We start from the raw sequence: 17,746 nt of genomic DNA, 5'->3' as shown, positions 1-17,746 counted from the left end.
CATTTGTTGCGCGCAAAGCAGCATATACCACCGCGTGCTGCCAAACGTTTTAGTAAAAGATTTAAAAATCGTTAGATCTCCGCTGACGTCACAAATTCTAAGGGGGCATACCAATGCATTAGCCCCTTAGAATCCGAAAACTGCAAGTTTGAAATTCCATATCTCCGAATTAAAGCATTTTTCGATGTTGTGAATGCCCAAACCGGTATTTTCAGGCCATGGCCACCAATTTGGCTATCTCAACTCAAAACTAATGTTAAGGTGGGAGGGTCCCTTTAAGCGATTCACTATGGGAAAACGGAAATCAATTGAAAAAGGATTGTCCTTTCAGAATAAACAAGGTGCATCATCCTAATGGGCATCACTTTTACTCAGAGAGGGCCCAAATACACACGTTTTGGATAAGAAATTCGTCTTTTTATTTTAACTCACCTGAAACGTCCCACCAGAAACACCGACAACCGGAAAATAATTTAGTTTGATAACCAAAGTATGCCTCACCTTTTGACAATGTTTTTACCCCAATTTCTCCTACCAGTTTTTCTGTAGGGAGGTAGGTCGCAAATAGGAAAGGGTCGCTAATTAGGCCCCTTACCTATATATTGTTTGGAAAAGGTCAAGTTTTATGTTGACCTTATGTGACCTCGAATGACCTTTCGTTGACTTTGACACATGAAAAGTCGTTTGTGATGACTTCGTAGCCGCTGATCACGATTCTGGCATCCATTTTGCTCTAAGCATTAATTTAGAGTCTCAGGATGGCAAAACATGTCTTAATTATTATGCCTGACTTGAATAAGTGAAATAGCCTCTAGCAAGGATACTCTGCTGATGCACTTGATACGGGGACTGTCAAAAACAGGCGAACTATTATACATAACCACCTATCATGCATGTTACACCGGTCTTCTGTTCCTATTTCAACATCAGCCAAATTTTGTGGGGGCAAAAACATAGTCTTGCCCCCACGGCCTCCTGCCAGTGGGGGCAGTCTGCCCCCACTGCCCCCACGGTGGCGCCGCCCTTGGTCCTCTCAGGGTAGAATCCTTCGCAATCCACCCAACACTACTTTGTCTGGGCTACCGATCACCACAGTTGACCCACTTGACAACCGAGAGAGGGCTGAGCAGAATGCAGATACCTACGGAAGGAACCCTACCATAACCCTTCGGAGTGTCCGTTTGAATGACTGGGCGGTCTGACCAACAGTTTCGTGACACCCTCATCCCAACGGAATGAGCTGAGCCGCTGTAGCTACCCAGCCTGAGGGTCGACTCAGCCCTCTACGTTATATTTCTGGAGCAGGTACTTACATGTTAGGTACATACATACTTATCTCAGCCGATATCGTGAAGTGGTCTCTATAGACCAAAAGAATCTCACCTAGCTAAACAAATACGACAATCAATACTGTCAATAGCAAAAAGGTGCTATATTACTGAATGAATAACTAAATCTTTGATTGATGAATAGGTATGGATGCCTTAATTGTTACCCTCTCAAAAGTAGCATTTATATAAGCTGTAAGCAGGTAAATAGGCATAGTTAACTCATATGGGTGTGGGCGTGTGGAGGGGGGTTACGAGGGTATAGACTATAGAGCCTACGTCATGCTTGCGAGGACATTTTTTGTAGGTATGTACTTAAATGGGAGAGCGGATAAATTAAAAATTTTATCTCCGCAAAGAAACGTAGCCAACGTTGAGATGTACCATTTTAACCCTCGCACGACCAGGCCATTTCTCATAACACGAACGACCAGGGGGGGGGTTGTTACGACCCCCCCCCCCTGGCGTTTCGAAACGGAAGGTCGTAGAGCTTAGCGGAAAAAAACAACGGATTGCTCTCAACGAGATCTCGCGATTGGTGGTATATTTTTTTGGTCCTAGGTCAACATTTGACCTACTTATGACCGGTCAAAGGTCAAATTTTCCGAAAAAAATCAAACTTTTTCAACTTTCCGCGGCGATTGCGGCAAAACGGTGGGAGATATCGACTTGAAACCTTCACTATCGTGTTCCTTGATCAATTCTCTATCGTTTGGTATGTATTTCGTTTCCCTAGCTCTAAAAATGGCGCGTTGGGAGCGCCGGAAGTCGGCAAGGTCACAGTCGGCGGCAGAAATTCGAAAAATCAAAATTTAAATTTTTGAAATCTGATTGTCTTTTTGGATTTGGGAGGTCCATGTGCTCCCTATAGAAGCTAATATTGCTGCATATTCCCATTGAGGTGACAAGAATTAGCAAAATAGTGGTTCGGGCGCTTTTCAAAAATAGTACCGGACGCTGTTCCTCTTGTGACGTCATAGCTCCGTGACCTGACCTGACCCGGTCAATTTTCTTGCACCACACGATAGCCAATGCTTGCCCCAACATGCATGGCAAGTTTCATCATGATCCATCAAACAATGTGGGTAGCACCGGCAGAAAACCTAGGGATTCGGCGCACACATTTGGTAACTGTCGGCCGGAGGCTGTACCTCTTATGACGTCATAACTCCGTGACCTGACATGACCCGATCAATTTTTTTTCGGCAAAAGATGCGCAAAGGTTGCCCCAGAGGGTATTGAAAATTTCAGCCTGCTACAACAAGCCGTTTAGCGTGCACTTCGAAAAACCTCAGGGGGGGTTGATACAACCCCCCCCCCCTAGGCGTTCTAGGGTTAATAGTTATAAGAGTGCATAAGCACAGACACATTCGTCACACTCCGCAAAGTTTATTGAACATCACATAGTCGCGTCGGGCGCACAGCCAACATACAGCTACAGGTAGGTACTAAGACTACTAGGTTCATTGTATTTCCGCTGATTGACAGTGTTCGATCAGTTACGTTGGGTGACAAAATGGGCAAGGACACGGCCGCTTCCTTGAACTTCCATCCAGCTATTACAGCACATTGCCCGATAAGCAGACAGTAAACAACTCGGGACGTCAAAAGCAGCAAGCTTGTTGAAAAATAGGCTAATTGAGCAAGCGTCGGTCTGCAATATCACGAATGTCATACAATGGTCATCAGAAAATACTACCGAGAAAATAAAAGTCTGAAGGGTCTATGGATATAAGCGACACCATCTCAAAAGCGTGTGTGAATAAAACCACATTGATTACATGAAAGCAACATATTATTTTACGATAAGACATTGAGCGTATATGTATGCTTATCAAACCCTATGAGCACCATTGTTAGCATGGCACTGGCCAAAATACTCGCAACCGAAATGATTGTTCTGGGTATAATTATGATTCAAATTCGAGCCGAAAAACTGCCCGTCCTGAATCAGTTTTCAAATTTGTCGCAATAAACGTATAGCAGAGGCATTGATATGCACATTAGCGTGAGTTAACCCGAGCCCTGGTGGGGGGGGGGGGGCGGGGGGGGGGGGGCTATTTTTTTGCCCCCCCCCCCCTCCTGACTTTCAATACCTATATCCCCAGAACTGCTGCGCCGATGTCACCAAACTTTTAGTACCCTCCCGGGCATCAATTAGGTATACATATTTTGACCAAAACTTTTCCAAAGGCTTTGATAGGTTGGCCGCAAATGTCGTTAGAGTGACGTCATGTTCTGCCGTTTTCGACCCAAAAAAAGATTTCGCAGGAAGAGCTGTCAAGCCTTTAGCTTTGAAGCCTACAGAAAAACCTTTCAGACATAAAATGTATAAAATTACCAGGGCTACGAAACAGCTACCTCGACATTTTAGAACTTTGAATTTGAACCTCTAAAAATATTTCTTAAAGGATATAATTGCGAAAAATCCAAAAAGTTTTTCGATTAAAAAAAAAAACGGAATATATGTGATAGCGCTTACCAGTTCCTAGTCACATACTACATTTTAGATCGATATCTCTTTTTTGGCCAGGTTAGAGCGAAAAAACTGTTCAAAATTGATAACGTCAACTTTTCAGACTCAACTTTTCGCAATTCTAGACAACGCAGCACAAAAAGACAACCATTAGACTCTCCGTGACGAGCTGCATCGAATTAATATATCAGCTTTGAAATTTGACCTTCTTGACCTGACATTGACCTGACCTCCACCAGGAAGTGACCTAAACCGTTCCTGATGGTCTTATAACCAGCACCATTGAGTTTGAAATGAAAAAAGCCATAAAACATGCATCACACAGCCCTAGTAAAATTAGGTTCATGAGCTGACCCTTGGTGACCTGACCTATGACCTGACCTGGTGTTATCAGTGACCTCTAATAGCAGCATATGTCCTATCCAACTGAAGCCCTATCGCATATTTTCGAAGTAATGCGTTTTACTCGATGTTATAGCGCATTCCTTAGAAGACCCGTGACCGGAAAAACATTTTATCTTTGACCTGACATTTGACGTCATCGGTAACCTCAAGGTCAATGAACTTGGAGTTCCTGCGACAAATTTGACAGGGCTTTCGAACACCGTTTGAATTTTGCAGATGCGCTCAGTAATTTCGGAGATACGAGGGGGGGGAATAGCTCCCGCCACCAGGTCGCGTTATAAACAGACCCCACCAGGGCGCGAATTAACTCTCGCCATCAACATTACTAACCCGTTGTCACTATGATAAATAGTAAAAACATCAATACAATAATGTTTCGGTCAATGCGTCGCATTCAGCATATATGTAATAACACAACATTTATATCTCAAAGTTATTTGTTTACAGGCATAACTCTTAACATTACAAATACTGTACCTACCGATTTATTCAGAATAGTAACATTACTTGTTGTTCTCCCGCGCCCCACTGGGGGGGCTATTTATAGCCCCCCCTCCCGTTTTTCTGCAATAACTTCCAAACCGCTTGACGTATCGACGCCAAACTTTCAGTAACTTCGGCTAAATCAATTTGACACCTTGTGTCAAAATTTGAACTTCGTAGCTACGATAGGTCGGCCGGAAATGACGTCAGAGTGACGTCATGTTCGGCCGATTTCGACGCAAAACATTGAACCACGGCAATCGCTCCCAAGGGCTCAGTTTTTAAGCTAGATCCAATTTCTTTGCATGAGAGGACTCAGAATAGACTGCGCTATCAAACTGCTATCTCGGATTTTCAAAATTTCGAAAATTTTGAAAAATTTTATAATAAAATTCAAAATTTATATTTTTACATTTTTTTTTAACAAGTTTTTGATTTTTCGAAAAAAAAAACAAACGGAATATATGTGATAGAACGCGTTATTATGACTAACTCTAGCAAGTTTTAGCTAAATATCTTCAAAAATGGCCAAGTTATACGCGTTATTGCAAAAAATTCACAATTATGAATTTTTCAAATCAATTTTTCACCACGTATTTGACATCGTACGCCAATATAAATAGCACCACCGTGTTCCTGAGCTCAAACTGCATCCAATAGACTCCTTTTCTGTTGAAAAATTATAACTTAAAATTTGACCTTTTTTGACCTGAAAGCGACCTGACCTAAGCTAAATTCGACTCAAAATGACCTCGAATGACACAGACGACATCAAATTCGAAATCTTTGGCCTAAATGGACCATAAAACATGTGTCACGTGACCGACACATGATATAATATTTTCGTGACCTGTGATGACCTGACCTTGACCTGAAAATCAAAGTACAAGTTTGGTACCCTCAGGGTATCTAGAGCATCTGTTCACGAGTGTGTGAACCAAAAATGAGCCTGATCTGACTTGTAAGACGGTGGCCAGAGCCCAAAACGTGAACAAGCCAAAATGCTAATAATTTTTACTTTGACCTGACCTGTGACGTCATCGGTGACCTTGAGGTCAATGAAATTAGGTTCCGCTCGACAGTTTTTCCGGGGTTATCAGAAGCCGTTTGAATTTTGACGATCGGCCCAGTAGTTTCGGAGTTAGGAGGGGGGGGGGGCTATGAAAGCCCCCCCCCCCCCCCCCAGTAGGGCGTGTTATACGCAGACCCCAGTGGGGCGCGGGTTAACAACCAGTTATCGATAACTTAGGCCTTGAGGATAAGCGTGGATAGTGAGGAGGTCTTAATTCCATCCTCTTTAGGTGCGCACTTTCATTCCAAACCCTCCACAGGGTGTTCATTTCACATCAATCTAACATCAAATACATTTGAAGTCTCCATGGGTACGATATCGAACCGTGTCGGTGAACAAGACAAATAATGTTCAATTCGGACAGCGGTCCTGTCGTTACCGAACCATCCTCACCAGCCGTATTCTGATTTCTGAAGCAAACCTGACCTCGCAGCACGCGGCGCAGGTCAGCCCACCCAACCTCGCGCTACCGCTACCCCCAGCAATCAGCGGCATCGCACTGGGCTTAGCCAGGACGTTACCTGCATCCTATCAACCAGACATCACCAGGACGTGACCCTCAAACCCCACGTATAGGCAAACGACCAAAGTTGGCCGTCCTCCCTTGTAGTGAATGGGTGAGAGCTTTCCTGAGGCGCTCCTGGTGTTCCAATGAGGGCATCGGGTGTCCCCCTTTCTGTCTTGGACGGTTCTGACGGATTGTAGGGCACTCCCGAAACCCTTTGAACCTTGGTGGCTTCGAGTGCGCCCGTTCACTCCGGATACTGGAACTCAGGGGAGGGGGCGCCCCGAAGTGCGAGGGAGCACCCAATGAGTGCAGCAGGTCGGGGGAGGGGGACGTTTTCGGGCGCCGGAGCTCACGGGGCTCCATCCGAGTGCTGTCTGACGGGCTCGGCGTCATCGTTCACGGAGCGGCCGGGCGTCAGGGCGCCGTCGCGGGGCGTGTGGGCGCCGGCACAACGGGTGGCCGGCGAGGCGCGGGCGCCGGCGGGAGCGGCGGATGCGAACGGCAGCTGGCCGGGCGTGCGCCGTCGACTGCCGCCGGTCTTGAGGTGGACCACGCCCGGCCAGCGGCCCTAGGCGGCCGGCTGGCTGGCGCCGGCCTCTGCCTTTTTGGCGGCTCCGGCGCGCTCGGCACTCGGCTGTTCCACGTCCACCTGACTACCCACGCGCCTGTCGGCAGTCACGGCACCGGGGAGTCGGAGAGAGGCGGCGCGGTGTGGGCAGCCGCAACTCAGCGACGGCGACAATCGATACCGAACAGCGCAAAGTACTTTATAGACCGTACACTGCTCCAAACATCGCGAGATGCGTATCTTTAGTTCCGCTAAGAATAAACCAAAAGAAGGGGACAAAAATACATTGCCAACAGTATGAGACAGGAAGTTTTTGAGTGCACTCACTTCCAGAAGAGGACGTAGATCATGATGCCGATGGTGGTGATGGTGATGGGCACGAGCAGGGCGACCATCATCCCCTCCCGAGTCATCGGCTGCTTCTCTGTAAACCAGATTGTCCACCTCACCTCAGCAGTTTACATGTGCACTGTAGCAGTTTACATACAGTTTATAGTTTACATGTGCGACCACGGACCAGCGAATGCATTCCATTGATAAGCAGCAACATTTGATCTTAAGACATGCGTAGCCATGAAGTCAAGTCGTTCCCTGTTTCTCACAGAAAATAACGGCTAACGAGACGGTTACTGTTGGCATGCCGGCCCGGCTACCATATCATTTCTGTTATGGCGTTTACTGTCACCGATTTGCTAACATTCGCCGTTTCGACTTTCGTTTACAGTGATTATAACGTGTTTACTGTGATTATAATGTGTTTAATATATCACGTCGTTTACTGAGCCGTTGTCGCGTTATAAGCGTTATCAAGTTAGTAGTTACTTCCCATTACCATGACCGTATCGTTCAGCGTAACCCTGTCATTTTTATGTCGTTATACCGTGTGGTTGACGTGTCGTTTCCGCGCTATTTGCCGATACAATTACCATTGTCGTGTGGTTCCTACATCCATTACCGTTGCTACTGTGTCAACAACTGTTTCGGTTACTGCTACAGTGACGTTACTGCGTCTCCCACCACTACCAAGTCCTTTACTGTGTCATCCGCCATTACCGTGTCGTTGCCGAGACCGTTACCGTGTCCCGGTGGTGGTTGTCATAGTTACCATTACCGTTACCCAGTCGGTTACCATGGCATTTTCCGGCGGAGGTGCCGGTGCAGCTGCTGAGTGGAGGTAGTTCGCTGCAGACCATCCGGGCGACGGTGCAGCTGGTGCCCTCGGAGTCGGCGGGACGCTGCAGCTCCGCCTCCAGCACGTCCAGGGCTGCGGACACGCGGCGCCAGGCCAGTCGTCATCAGATGCAGCCAGCGGTGCTGGACGATTAATAGATATTGTGGCATGTCTACTGACAGCGGCGCGTTTTGATGTGCAATATGTTATACGCTGCGCTATTCTTTGATGGTGACAGTTACCTAGATTGCAATCTCTCCATTGGAAGCATTTTCTTTTACGCATCTATAAGCGACAATACCTAAAGGAAAAGAACCCCATAAAAAGTAAATCGCCGACTTTGTGTCTCAGCATGGAACTAACCCTTAGAAGTGGACGAGTTGGCGGTAAATGTTTCATTGTCGTTGTCGACCAGCTGCGTCCTCAAACTGTCCAGCTGCCGAAGAAGAGTCTTCTTCTTTTCTCCCTCTCCGCCGTCAGGTTTGTCATCGCTCTCTGCCTTCTTCTTGATCGGCATGCTATGGTGCCTTGCGTCGTCGCGGCCTGCTGCTCTTTGACGGCGTTCTCCCTGGCTGGTGGCTCCCGTGGTCGCGGCCACACCAGCGGAGGTGGTGACACTGAGGGTGTCGGGCGAAGCCGTGGGGGTCGACCTAAGGCTGGGAGTTAGCAGGGTCTCTGATGTTGGGGAGGTGGTTGTCATTTTCGCCTCTTTATTGAGCTGGCCCGGAGCTTTCGACATTGGTGGTATGGCTGGTTGACTGAGGTCAAATCCCCCAGTCGCTGCTGGAGCCTTAGCTGGCTGACTAAGGTCAAATTCTCCAGTCTTCACAGGGGCCTTAGCTGGCTGGCTGAGGTCAAATCCTCCAGTCTTCACAGAAGGTTTGGCTGGCTGGCTGAGGTCAAATCCTCCAGTCTTCATTGCTGGCTTAGCAGGCTGACTGAGGTCAAATCCTCCAGTCTTCACAGGAGCCTTAGCTGGCTGGCTGAGGTCAAATCCTCCAGTCTTCATTGCTGGCTTAGCAGGCTGACTAAGATTGAAGCCCCCAGCTTTCACTGCTGGCTTGGCGGGCTGACTGAGATCAAATCCTCCAGTCTTTCCTGGAGCCTTAGCTGGCTGGCTGAGGTCAAATCCTCCTGCCTTCACTGCTGGCTTGGCAGGCTGACTAAGATCAAATCCTCCTGTCTTCGCCGGATACTTGGCTGGCTGACTGAGATCGAATCCTCCACTCTTCATAGGAACCTTAGCTGGTTGGCTGAGATCAAATCCCCCAGTCGTTACTGTTGCCTTAGCTGGCTGGCTGAGATCAAATCCTCCAGTCTTCGCTGAAGGTTTGGCTGGCTGGCTAAGGTCAAATCCTCCACCAGATGTTGTCGAAGATTTGGGGAAGACGACGACGTCCCCTGTATCCATGGAGTCGTTGGTTTTCGTACCAGCGGTCACCAGCGATTGGAGGTAGGCGAGGAGGTCGGGAAACTGATCGGTAAAGTCTGACTCGGATGTCATCATCTTCAGCACCAAGGTGGCCGACTCTGGAATAAATACATACACCATAACATATTTCATTTCAAAAACAATAACGATTCGGACAATTTTGCACATTAGCTAACTACTTTCTTCAAACGTTAAAAAGTGTATGTAACTTTCGAAGTTGAGCTTACCCATCCTAATCGCTACTCAATCATTTTTAGCATTTTATTCAAGCTAACTACCATATGAGTCTCACGCACTCCACGTTACTGCATATATTTTGACAAATATAATAGCGTTTGCTATCCTGCACTGGAGCTGAGCCCACGCCCGACCCTCTCCCGACTGACCGCGTGTGCTGCTCGGACCGTCGCAGTTGATGAAGCCCTCTCCGACACAGCGCACAGTGTAATTCTGGCAGGTCAGCGTTCCGTCCAGCTTGCAGAAAAAGTCGCCGGCTCTCAGCTCCTGTATAGCACCTGCAGGGAGGGAAGGAAGCCACGTGACCGAAACGACTATCAGGTGTTGGAGTCTTAGGATTTTTTAGGGGTCACCTGTGCTTATAGGTCGGTTATGTGACTTCAACATCATGATATTGAAGCTGTTATTTTTTGCACCAGAAATGGTCTTAGACCATTTCAGGCACCTGTCGTGATTTCGTTCAGTTCTTGCAAAGTCTCATGCTTAGACTTACATTGAGGACTTTGCATGACGTTGCACCTATGTGACGTCACTACGGTCGCTTGAGCTTATCGGACTTTCGGAGTTTTATCGGAGTTCAATAACTCTTGAGCGAATTGAGCTAGCGCGAGTCGAGAAAGTCACCAACGGACTTGGAAAAACAGCCAAGTCTCATTTTGTACCTTATTTGACCGGCTTCGTGACCTAGGGCGACTGTGACCTGACTGACCTTGACCTAAGGCAAGCACTTTAAGTTGACCTACCCCGAACAAAACTTTCATGCATTTTTTTCCTATGCAAAGGACAAAACTAGGTAATTGCGATTTGCGAGACTTTTTTTGCATTCGTTTTTCCGTTATGTGTATTGCTATATGCTTTGCTTTCTTTATTATACTTTGAAGTTTTATCCTTTATTTTGCATTTTGACACACGCTTTCTGGAAATGGGCGTTATACCTATTTATACCTTTTCCTTACCTGTTCATTAAAAATAGTCGTTGGGTAAGCCCCGTGAGTGAAACTGCGTTCTTAATGAACATATTGCATGACAAGCAGAGCTTAAAACGTAGGCACGACTGATGTCACGGCCATTAAATTTCTCCCGCATTGAGCTGCATGAACAATTACATGCGGGATATCCGGTAATTTGAATTAATGTCAATCGCAGAATGACGCTGCTAAAACGCCGTTAACTCCATTGCATTTGTTACTCATGTCTCATGAGGATGGAAAATGTTTTGTACGTCTACCGTGTATAGCTAGGACAGACTTTTTTTCCAAACTTTAAACGTATTTCACAAATGAAAACACATCTGACGAAGTTCAGTCACTTGATTTACAAACACTTTCTGCACGCATTTTTATGCCTTTAAAAATTCGTGTACTGCATAGCAACTGTATAGTGTATAACACTTATCACCTTTACGTACTAAAATATAGCATCAGCTGTCGAAATTTTATCGTGTTACTGTAATGCCATGTCGTTAGAGTAACGACATCAATCTAGTGATGTGTCAGTGAGCCTAGTGAACCTAGCATAGTTATGCCGCATAACCAGCGCCTCTTGGCTGGACTGGTGGCCCCCGCTCTGATCTCGCGACTGTGTTCCGATCTCGTGGTGGTCGCAAAGACAACGCATGGCCATAGTGAGGGGCAAAAGAGGTTCGCCTTTGCGCTACATTCTCCTCTCTTTTTACTTTAAAGTCAGTAGCTCTTACTTTGTGTTGCTAAAACAACGGTACCAGTATAACGCCTTTTGGGGCGACTAACGGAGCGAGCGAGAGGGTGGGCCTTGCACGTGCGACATTGCGAGGGGGTACCTCCAACTGACTTGTGCACGGCACCCTACTAACCGGTAACCGGTCTCTAGCGATGTGCCAAATTTGAGCACAATCGGCCCAGCCGTTCTCGAGATTTGGAAGCGGCACCCTGCACGTGCGCACGTGCAAAATGGGTCCCAACTGACTTTTGCACGGCACCCTACTAAACGGCCCCTAACCGCGTACCAAATTTGAGCGCAATCGGTCCAGCTGTTCTCGAGATCTGGAATCGACCCCTGCACGTGCGCACGTGCAGCAGCACCCCAACTGTGGCACATGGATATGCATTGCCTAGTGGCCTAGTGGGTGCCTACCTACATGCCAAGTTTCAGCGCAATCGGCCCAGTAGTTACTGAGATATTGCAATTATTACAAAACTGACATCTCTTCGCTTTGCACGTGGCACGTGGCACATATAGGGTCACCCACATGCATCGGGAATAGTAGGTACAAAACTTGGTAGAAGGAACGAAGCTACCCTACAAAAATTACCGCATGTAAATCGGTCAAGTGGTTGCTGAGATTTAAGCCTCGCAAAAGCGTCCCCACGGCCGGCCGGCCGCTCATGCTCATAAATTTCCGTTAATCTACAATCTACATATACATATGCGAAAGACTCCGCTCGCTTCGCTCGCTCCGTAAAAAGCGCGGATGTAGTATATAGTCAGCTGCTTAACAGTAGCCCATGTCTTAGTGTGCAATGTGCATTGTGCATGTCTTCAGTGAATGCCGAATAGTTGTAAAGACGCTTTCGGCTTCATTTCAGTTGACTTGTAATCATCGAAACGCCTTTCTTGCTGTCGACTTGTTAACATCCAAGCTGCCTGTAAGTGTCCGTGACTCCTATTCCCACACCTTATTATTCACACGCAAATACAGGCGGATTGCCTTTGTGGTAGATCAATACTTGATGCTTACACACTCCCTAAGATAATGAATAGACAACATACGGCAACATATATTATCAATATCCCTCGCTGATGAACCAAACCTCGAACCGTGGGTGATGTAAATATCAGCTCATCTCCTTCCCGGTGAGCAAGACCGTGGGACACTTACCCTCAGTGGTAACCATGACGCAGAGTGAGAAAATGGCCAGGATCACGGTCACCATGATGGTGTTGTAGCGCGCCAGGCTGTCCTGGCTGTCCTCCGCCAGAGTCTCCTGGCCCACGGCTTGAAGCTTCTTGGCGGCCGCCGCTGGCTTCTCAGCCGTCATGAGCGAGCTGTAGGAGGGAGGCACGGCACGGCTGCGGCGGCGGCTCCTCGCTGTCTCGACACCCTCTGCGGTGCCTTCTGGTGGCCTGCATCCGCGCTGTATTGACTGCGTGCCGCACGATCTCGGCGATCTCCATGACGACACGCCGATCAGAGAGCGTGGCCATAGCGACTGGCGACGCAGAGCTGTGTAACCATGCCAACCGCTGCACGACGTCATTGGCAACTAGGCAACCAACTAAACATACACACACACATACTCATACACACACTTTTTTAATTGCTAGAACTGGTTTGTTTGTTTTGTTGGGTTAGGCCCTTTCGGTCGACAAGACCATTGCAGAGCCGGAAGGATGATAGGAATTAGGGGGAGACATTGGTCTGGGCAGGCACCCTAGTGAGTCGCCGGGGCTGAGCCCGTCCAGAGGACAGGCCACCCAGCCCCAAGGCACTCACTGCACCCGGCTACGGGGTGCGCTCCCACAGGAGCAGCGGTGCCGCTCCAAGGGAGCAGCCCGCATGAGATAAAGTTGCCTGTCCAGTCCGGAGGGGGGTTGCGGCTTGGAGGAGAAGGATTTCAGTATCCTGAGGATAGAAGCATGGAAAGGTGTGTAGAACTGGTCAAGGCAGAATATTCTTATTCATGTAATTGGCGTTTGGAGCTACTCGTAACATATATAGGTATTTCACTCACCAAAGAGATAATAGAGCGCAATGAAATACCTATCAATCAGCGCCGCGAAGGCTCATTACTAACCGTGCCTATACCTAAATGATTTGCTTTTCAACGAGTTGTTAAAGTTGCGGACATGGGTCATTCAAGGTTAATTGAAAAGGTCACATCAAGCTACCAAAACTGAACAAAAATCTAAAGGTTTATCATAGCTAAACCGACTGAACCGTTGCACTGAAACTGTCAAAGATTTGTGAGGGTGACAGCGTGTATAAAAAAGAACTAGTTATAATCCGCGAAATTCGCCCCACCTCCGTCCTCTACTGCGCGTGGGGGTGTGGGGTGGGGCAGAGTCTGCTCCCTCCCGTTTTTCTCAATAGGGACCTGACCTGACCTTGACCTTGACCTATGCATAGCATCGTAGGCGACGCATCTTGTCTAGATAGCCTTAGAATGCGTTTTAGGCAATCAATCTCGGGCATTCATTTCTCGTCAGCTACGCTTCAAAGCCGATAATGTATAAACTTATACCTTTGAACTGACCTTGACATGACCTCTGACACACTAAGCCAAAAAAATCGGCTCCAAAGGTCCTTCTTGAGAGATATCGACTACCGTTTTCCGGCCTTTCTATAACGACCATTGGTTCGGAAGTTGGAAAGGGGCGGAATCGCCCCCCCCCCCCCCCCAGCAGGGCACGTATGACTGAATAGCCCAGCAGGACGCGGATTAACCGAGAGTAAGAGATGATACAAAAAATTCAGCCGGTTTATTCATCGCGGTAGGAGATAAACAGTGCACACGCAGTGCACACATAGCTCCATCGGAACACGGTGGAGCTGTTTATACCTATTGGTGTACGAATCAAATTCGTACTGCAAAAAGTAATTTGAAAATTTGAAATTTTGAAATTTTTGCTAAAATACGTGTACCTTGGCCATTTTTGAAGATATCTGGCTAAAACTTGTTAGAGTAGGTAAGTCATAAGCAGTTGTTCTATCATATATAGGTATTCCGTTTTTTTTTCGAAAAGTCAAAAACTTTTTGAAAAAGATAAAAACATAAATTTTAAATTTAAATATATATAATTTTCAAAATTTTGAAAATTTTGAAAATTCGAGATGGTAATTTGATAGCTCAGTCCATTCTGAGTCCTCCCATGCAAGCAAATTGGATCTAGCTTAACCCTCGCATGTGTGCGGCGTTTGCCAGCTCTTCTAATGTGTGTGTGTGGGGGGGGGGTCGGTTGGACCCCCCTTGCCGTTTGGCCCCTGATCGAGCTAGAGCTTCGCCGAAAAAACCGAGCGTGTTGCCAGTGACGAGAGGAAGCCGATGATACCCAATTTTAACCCTCGCCGGCCGAGGGGGGGGGGCGGGTGCCGCCCCCCCATAGGGTTTTTTCGCGATAGCTCCGAACACGCTGGCGATAGAGAGCTGAAACTTGGCATACCTGACCTTTGATCCAAGCCGGATCTTTTGACACCAACCGCATTTTTGGGTCAGGTCAGGTCACTGACCTATGACGTCATAAGTGAACCTCTGCACGGTCTTCAGATGTCGCAACTTCGCAACGCCCTCACTGCCAGAGGAGATGTCAGAGGGAAATGAAACTTGCAGGATCTAGTATCCATCATGAGTCCCACAACTTGTATATCTCGGATTTTTCCTAAAGGTCATATGAGGTCAGGTCATTTTCGTGACCTCACTATTATAAGTCAATGGGGAAAAATTCAAACTGCTATTCTGGCGCCGGGAACGATCTCCGACTATCTCAAGCACACAGAATCGTGATTTGATGCACTCCTTGCAAGGTTAGATGCGTCACTTTTGCAATGTTGACCTTGCGTGACGTCATTTATGACGTCATCAAGGTCATATTAGTTTTTCGTCAATAACTCTTGATCAAATTGAGCTAGCGAGTCGGGAAAGCCACCAATGGACTCAGGAAGACCTGCCGAATCGAATGATATGCAACATGACCCCTTTCGACCAACTTCGTGACCTGGGGGTGCTGACCTGACCTTGACCTGAGGTCAACACCCCAAATTGACCTGACCCGGACAAAAAGTATATCATTCGACGCGCCTGAGCGAGACGAACACGATGCTGCCAAAATCGGCGCTCTGCGGCCGTTTTTTGCGAAGTTATTCACCAAAAACTGAACCGTACCTTGGGGCACTTGACCTGACCTCAGAGGTCACCGGTTGACCTAGGACCTTAAAATCGGGTACCAATCTCTGCGTCTCGTAACGGCGCACACGCTCGTTTTTTCCGCGACGCGCTAGCTCCACCAGGGGCGAAACGGCGAGGGGGGGGGTCGTACCCGCCCCCCCCCCTCGGCTGGCGCGTATGTAGAAAACCAATAGGTCCGGCGAGGGTTAAGGTCCTATGTCATTGGTTGACCTTCCAGGTCAGGTCAATGACCCAAAGTCGGGGAAATCGGGACCTGTTAGAAAGTCGTAAAGTGTGGCTGCCAAGGGGTTTTCGGGGTGCTGATCACGAATATCGTGTTAGTTTTGATCACAGATGATGTCTTTAAGCATTTAGACCAGGTCGGGTCAGGTCAGGTCAGGTCAACCAGTAGGCGTCGTGACGGGTATTCGTAGTACGTGTCAACCGCCTCTGACAGCTTCGTAACATGTTACGAAGTCACCAAAACTACTTCGTAAATGTTCAAATGGTTGCTAAATTCGAATTCAGCTCCAAAAACTAGCCTAGAAACATGTAAAACTCGAAAAAGTGAACCGAGGTCACAAAAGGTCAATGACCTGACCTGACCTTCAGGTGACCTTGACACCCACCCTAATGTATGGGAGCAACATCAAATCACATGTTTGAACGTTTGAAACCACGAAAAGCTTGCAAACGCGCGGCTAATGCGTGCCGACATACATTCGCCGAATCGCGATTACGGCCCGAACATGGTCATTGGTCACGGAAAAGGGTTCACAGGTCAAAGGTCATTTGGGTCAGGGTCATGAAATTTTCAGGGTAGGTGTAAAATTGATTAATGCGAGGGTACTGAAAGTTTCGTCGCAATCGGCCGCTTTTACGCGAGTCGCGAAAAACCTTGGGGGGTTGCATACCCCCCCCCCCCTGTGCCGGCGAGGGTTAACCCGCGCCGGGCCGGGGGTGTTTGAACACCCCCCTGCGGTTTTTCGCAGATATATCAAAAACGGCGGAGCTCCGCGCCACCGTTTTTGGTACACCTATTTGGGCATCTTTTCCGCACATGTTGTGAAAATTTCAGATCCAGGTCGCCTTAGGTCAGGTCACCAGGTCACGCCAAGTGACCTAACCTCAGAAAAAAATAAGAATGCTCGTTATAGCTTTACCCAAGGCTATATAAACCAGGTAGAACGTTCCCGACGAAAAAGTGGTGACAAGCGATAATTAGTAGCCGCGACCCTCACTTGTTCAAAACTATATCCGCAAGCAGCATTTACAGGCTAGCGGAAATCGACCAATCGGCGTTCGGCAATACTCGACGCTGATTGGCCCGATGCTCGTGACGAAATTGCGGGGGACTGTAGCTATTCCCCTATGGCGTTTAACCCGCGCACCGACGGGGGGGGCGGATATCCGCCCCCCCTGAGGTTTTTCGCGGATAGCGGGAAAACCGCGGCGCGTAGCGCCGCGAAATTTGGTATGACTATTCTCTCATCAATTTTACACATGGTGTGCAAGTTTGAACCTCCTAACTTTTAAGGTCAGGTCACCAGGTCACTTTGAATGACCCAACCTCAAGTCACTTTTTTGCAACTTTGTCACCGTGCCAGAGCTACAGTAGATGTCGGAGGCCTTTGAAAGTCGCAGGATGTTATTAGGTCATTAGTAGCTACAATTTGTATATCTCGGAATTTTGATGTCGGTGACCTAAGGTCAGGTCAATTTCGCGACCTCCCCATTATAAATCAATGGGGGAAAAATCAACCTCCTGTTTTTACCACTAAAACGGGTCGGAATGGCCCCATATACCATACATGACTTCACATACGATCAACCTTCACTACCTTGAGGTCTGTTTTGCTGTTGGGCAGCTGTAAGGTCATGTGACGTCATCAAAGGTCACCAAAGGTTTTTTTGCCAATAACTCCTTACAGGAACAAGATACAGCCGCGCGGATGGTCTCATTGTGTTCAGCTCGTCAAGACGCATCGAATGATATACATGATGACCTCGAGGTCACGTGACCTGAGGTCAACCTTTGACCTTGACCTTTCGAGGTCAACATATATATCATTCGATGCGGATTGACGAGAGGATCACGATGATGCCCTTAGTTTGTTCCTATCTTGACTACTTCGAAAGTTATTCAAGAAAAACCCTCTCCATATCTAGCGCCGCCATTTTGACTTTTTCGACCCCTGTGACGTC

General features: G+C 47.7%; 1 protein-coding gene across 1 annotated transcript; it reads right to left on the bottom strand.

The window, feature by feature from the left end:
• Positions 1-5,923: 5,923 nt before the first annotated feature.
• On the bottom strand, positions 5,924-12,697 carry LOC122388577. Its single transcript, XM_043379764.1, has 6 exons — positions 12,538-12,697; positions 9,830-9,958; positions 8,375-9,541; positions 7,970-8,104; positions 7,168-7,264; positions 5,924-6,937 (listed from the first exon to the last, which is right to left on the bottom strand). The coding sequence occupies exons 1-6, from the start codon at positions 12,695-12,697 to the stop codon at positions 6,841-6,843; spliced, it is 1,785 nt and encodes a 594-aa protein (XP_043235699.1). The 3' UTR covers positions 5,924-6,840.
• Positions 12,698-17,746: the final 5,049 nt, after the last annotated feature.

This window comes from Amphibalanus amphitrite, unplaced genomic scaffold (genome assembly GCF_019059575.1).
Source record: "Amphibalanus amphitrite isolate SeventyFive unplaced genomic scaffold, NRLGWU_Aamphi_draft 000327F_arrow, whole genome shotgun sequence".
Taxonomy (NCBI): Eukaryota; Metazoa; Arthropoda; class Thecostraca; order Balanomorpha; family Balanidae; genus Amphibalanus; species Amphibalanus amphitrite.
The sequence above is the reverse complement of the archived record's forward strand: the minus strand, read 5'-3'. Positions and strand labels throughout refer to the sequence as shown.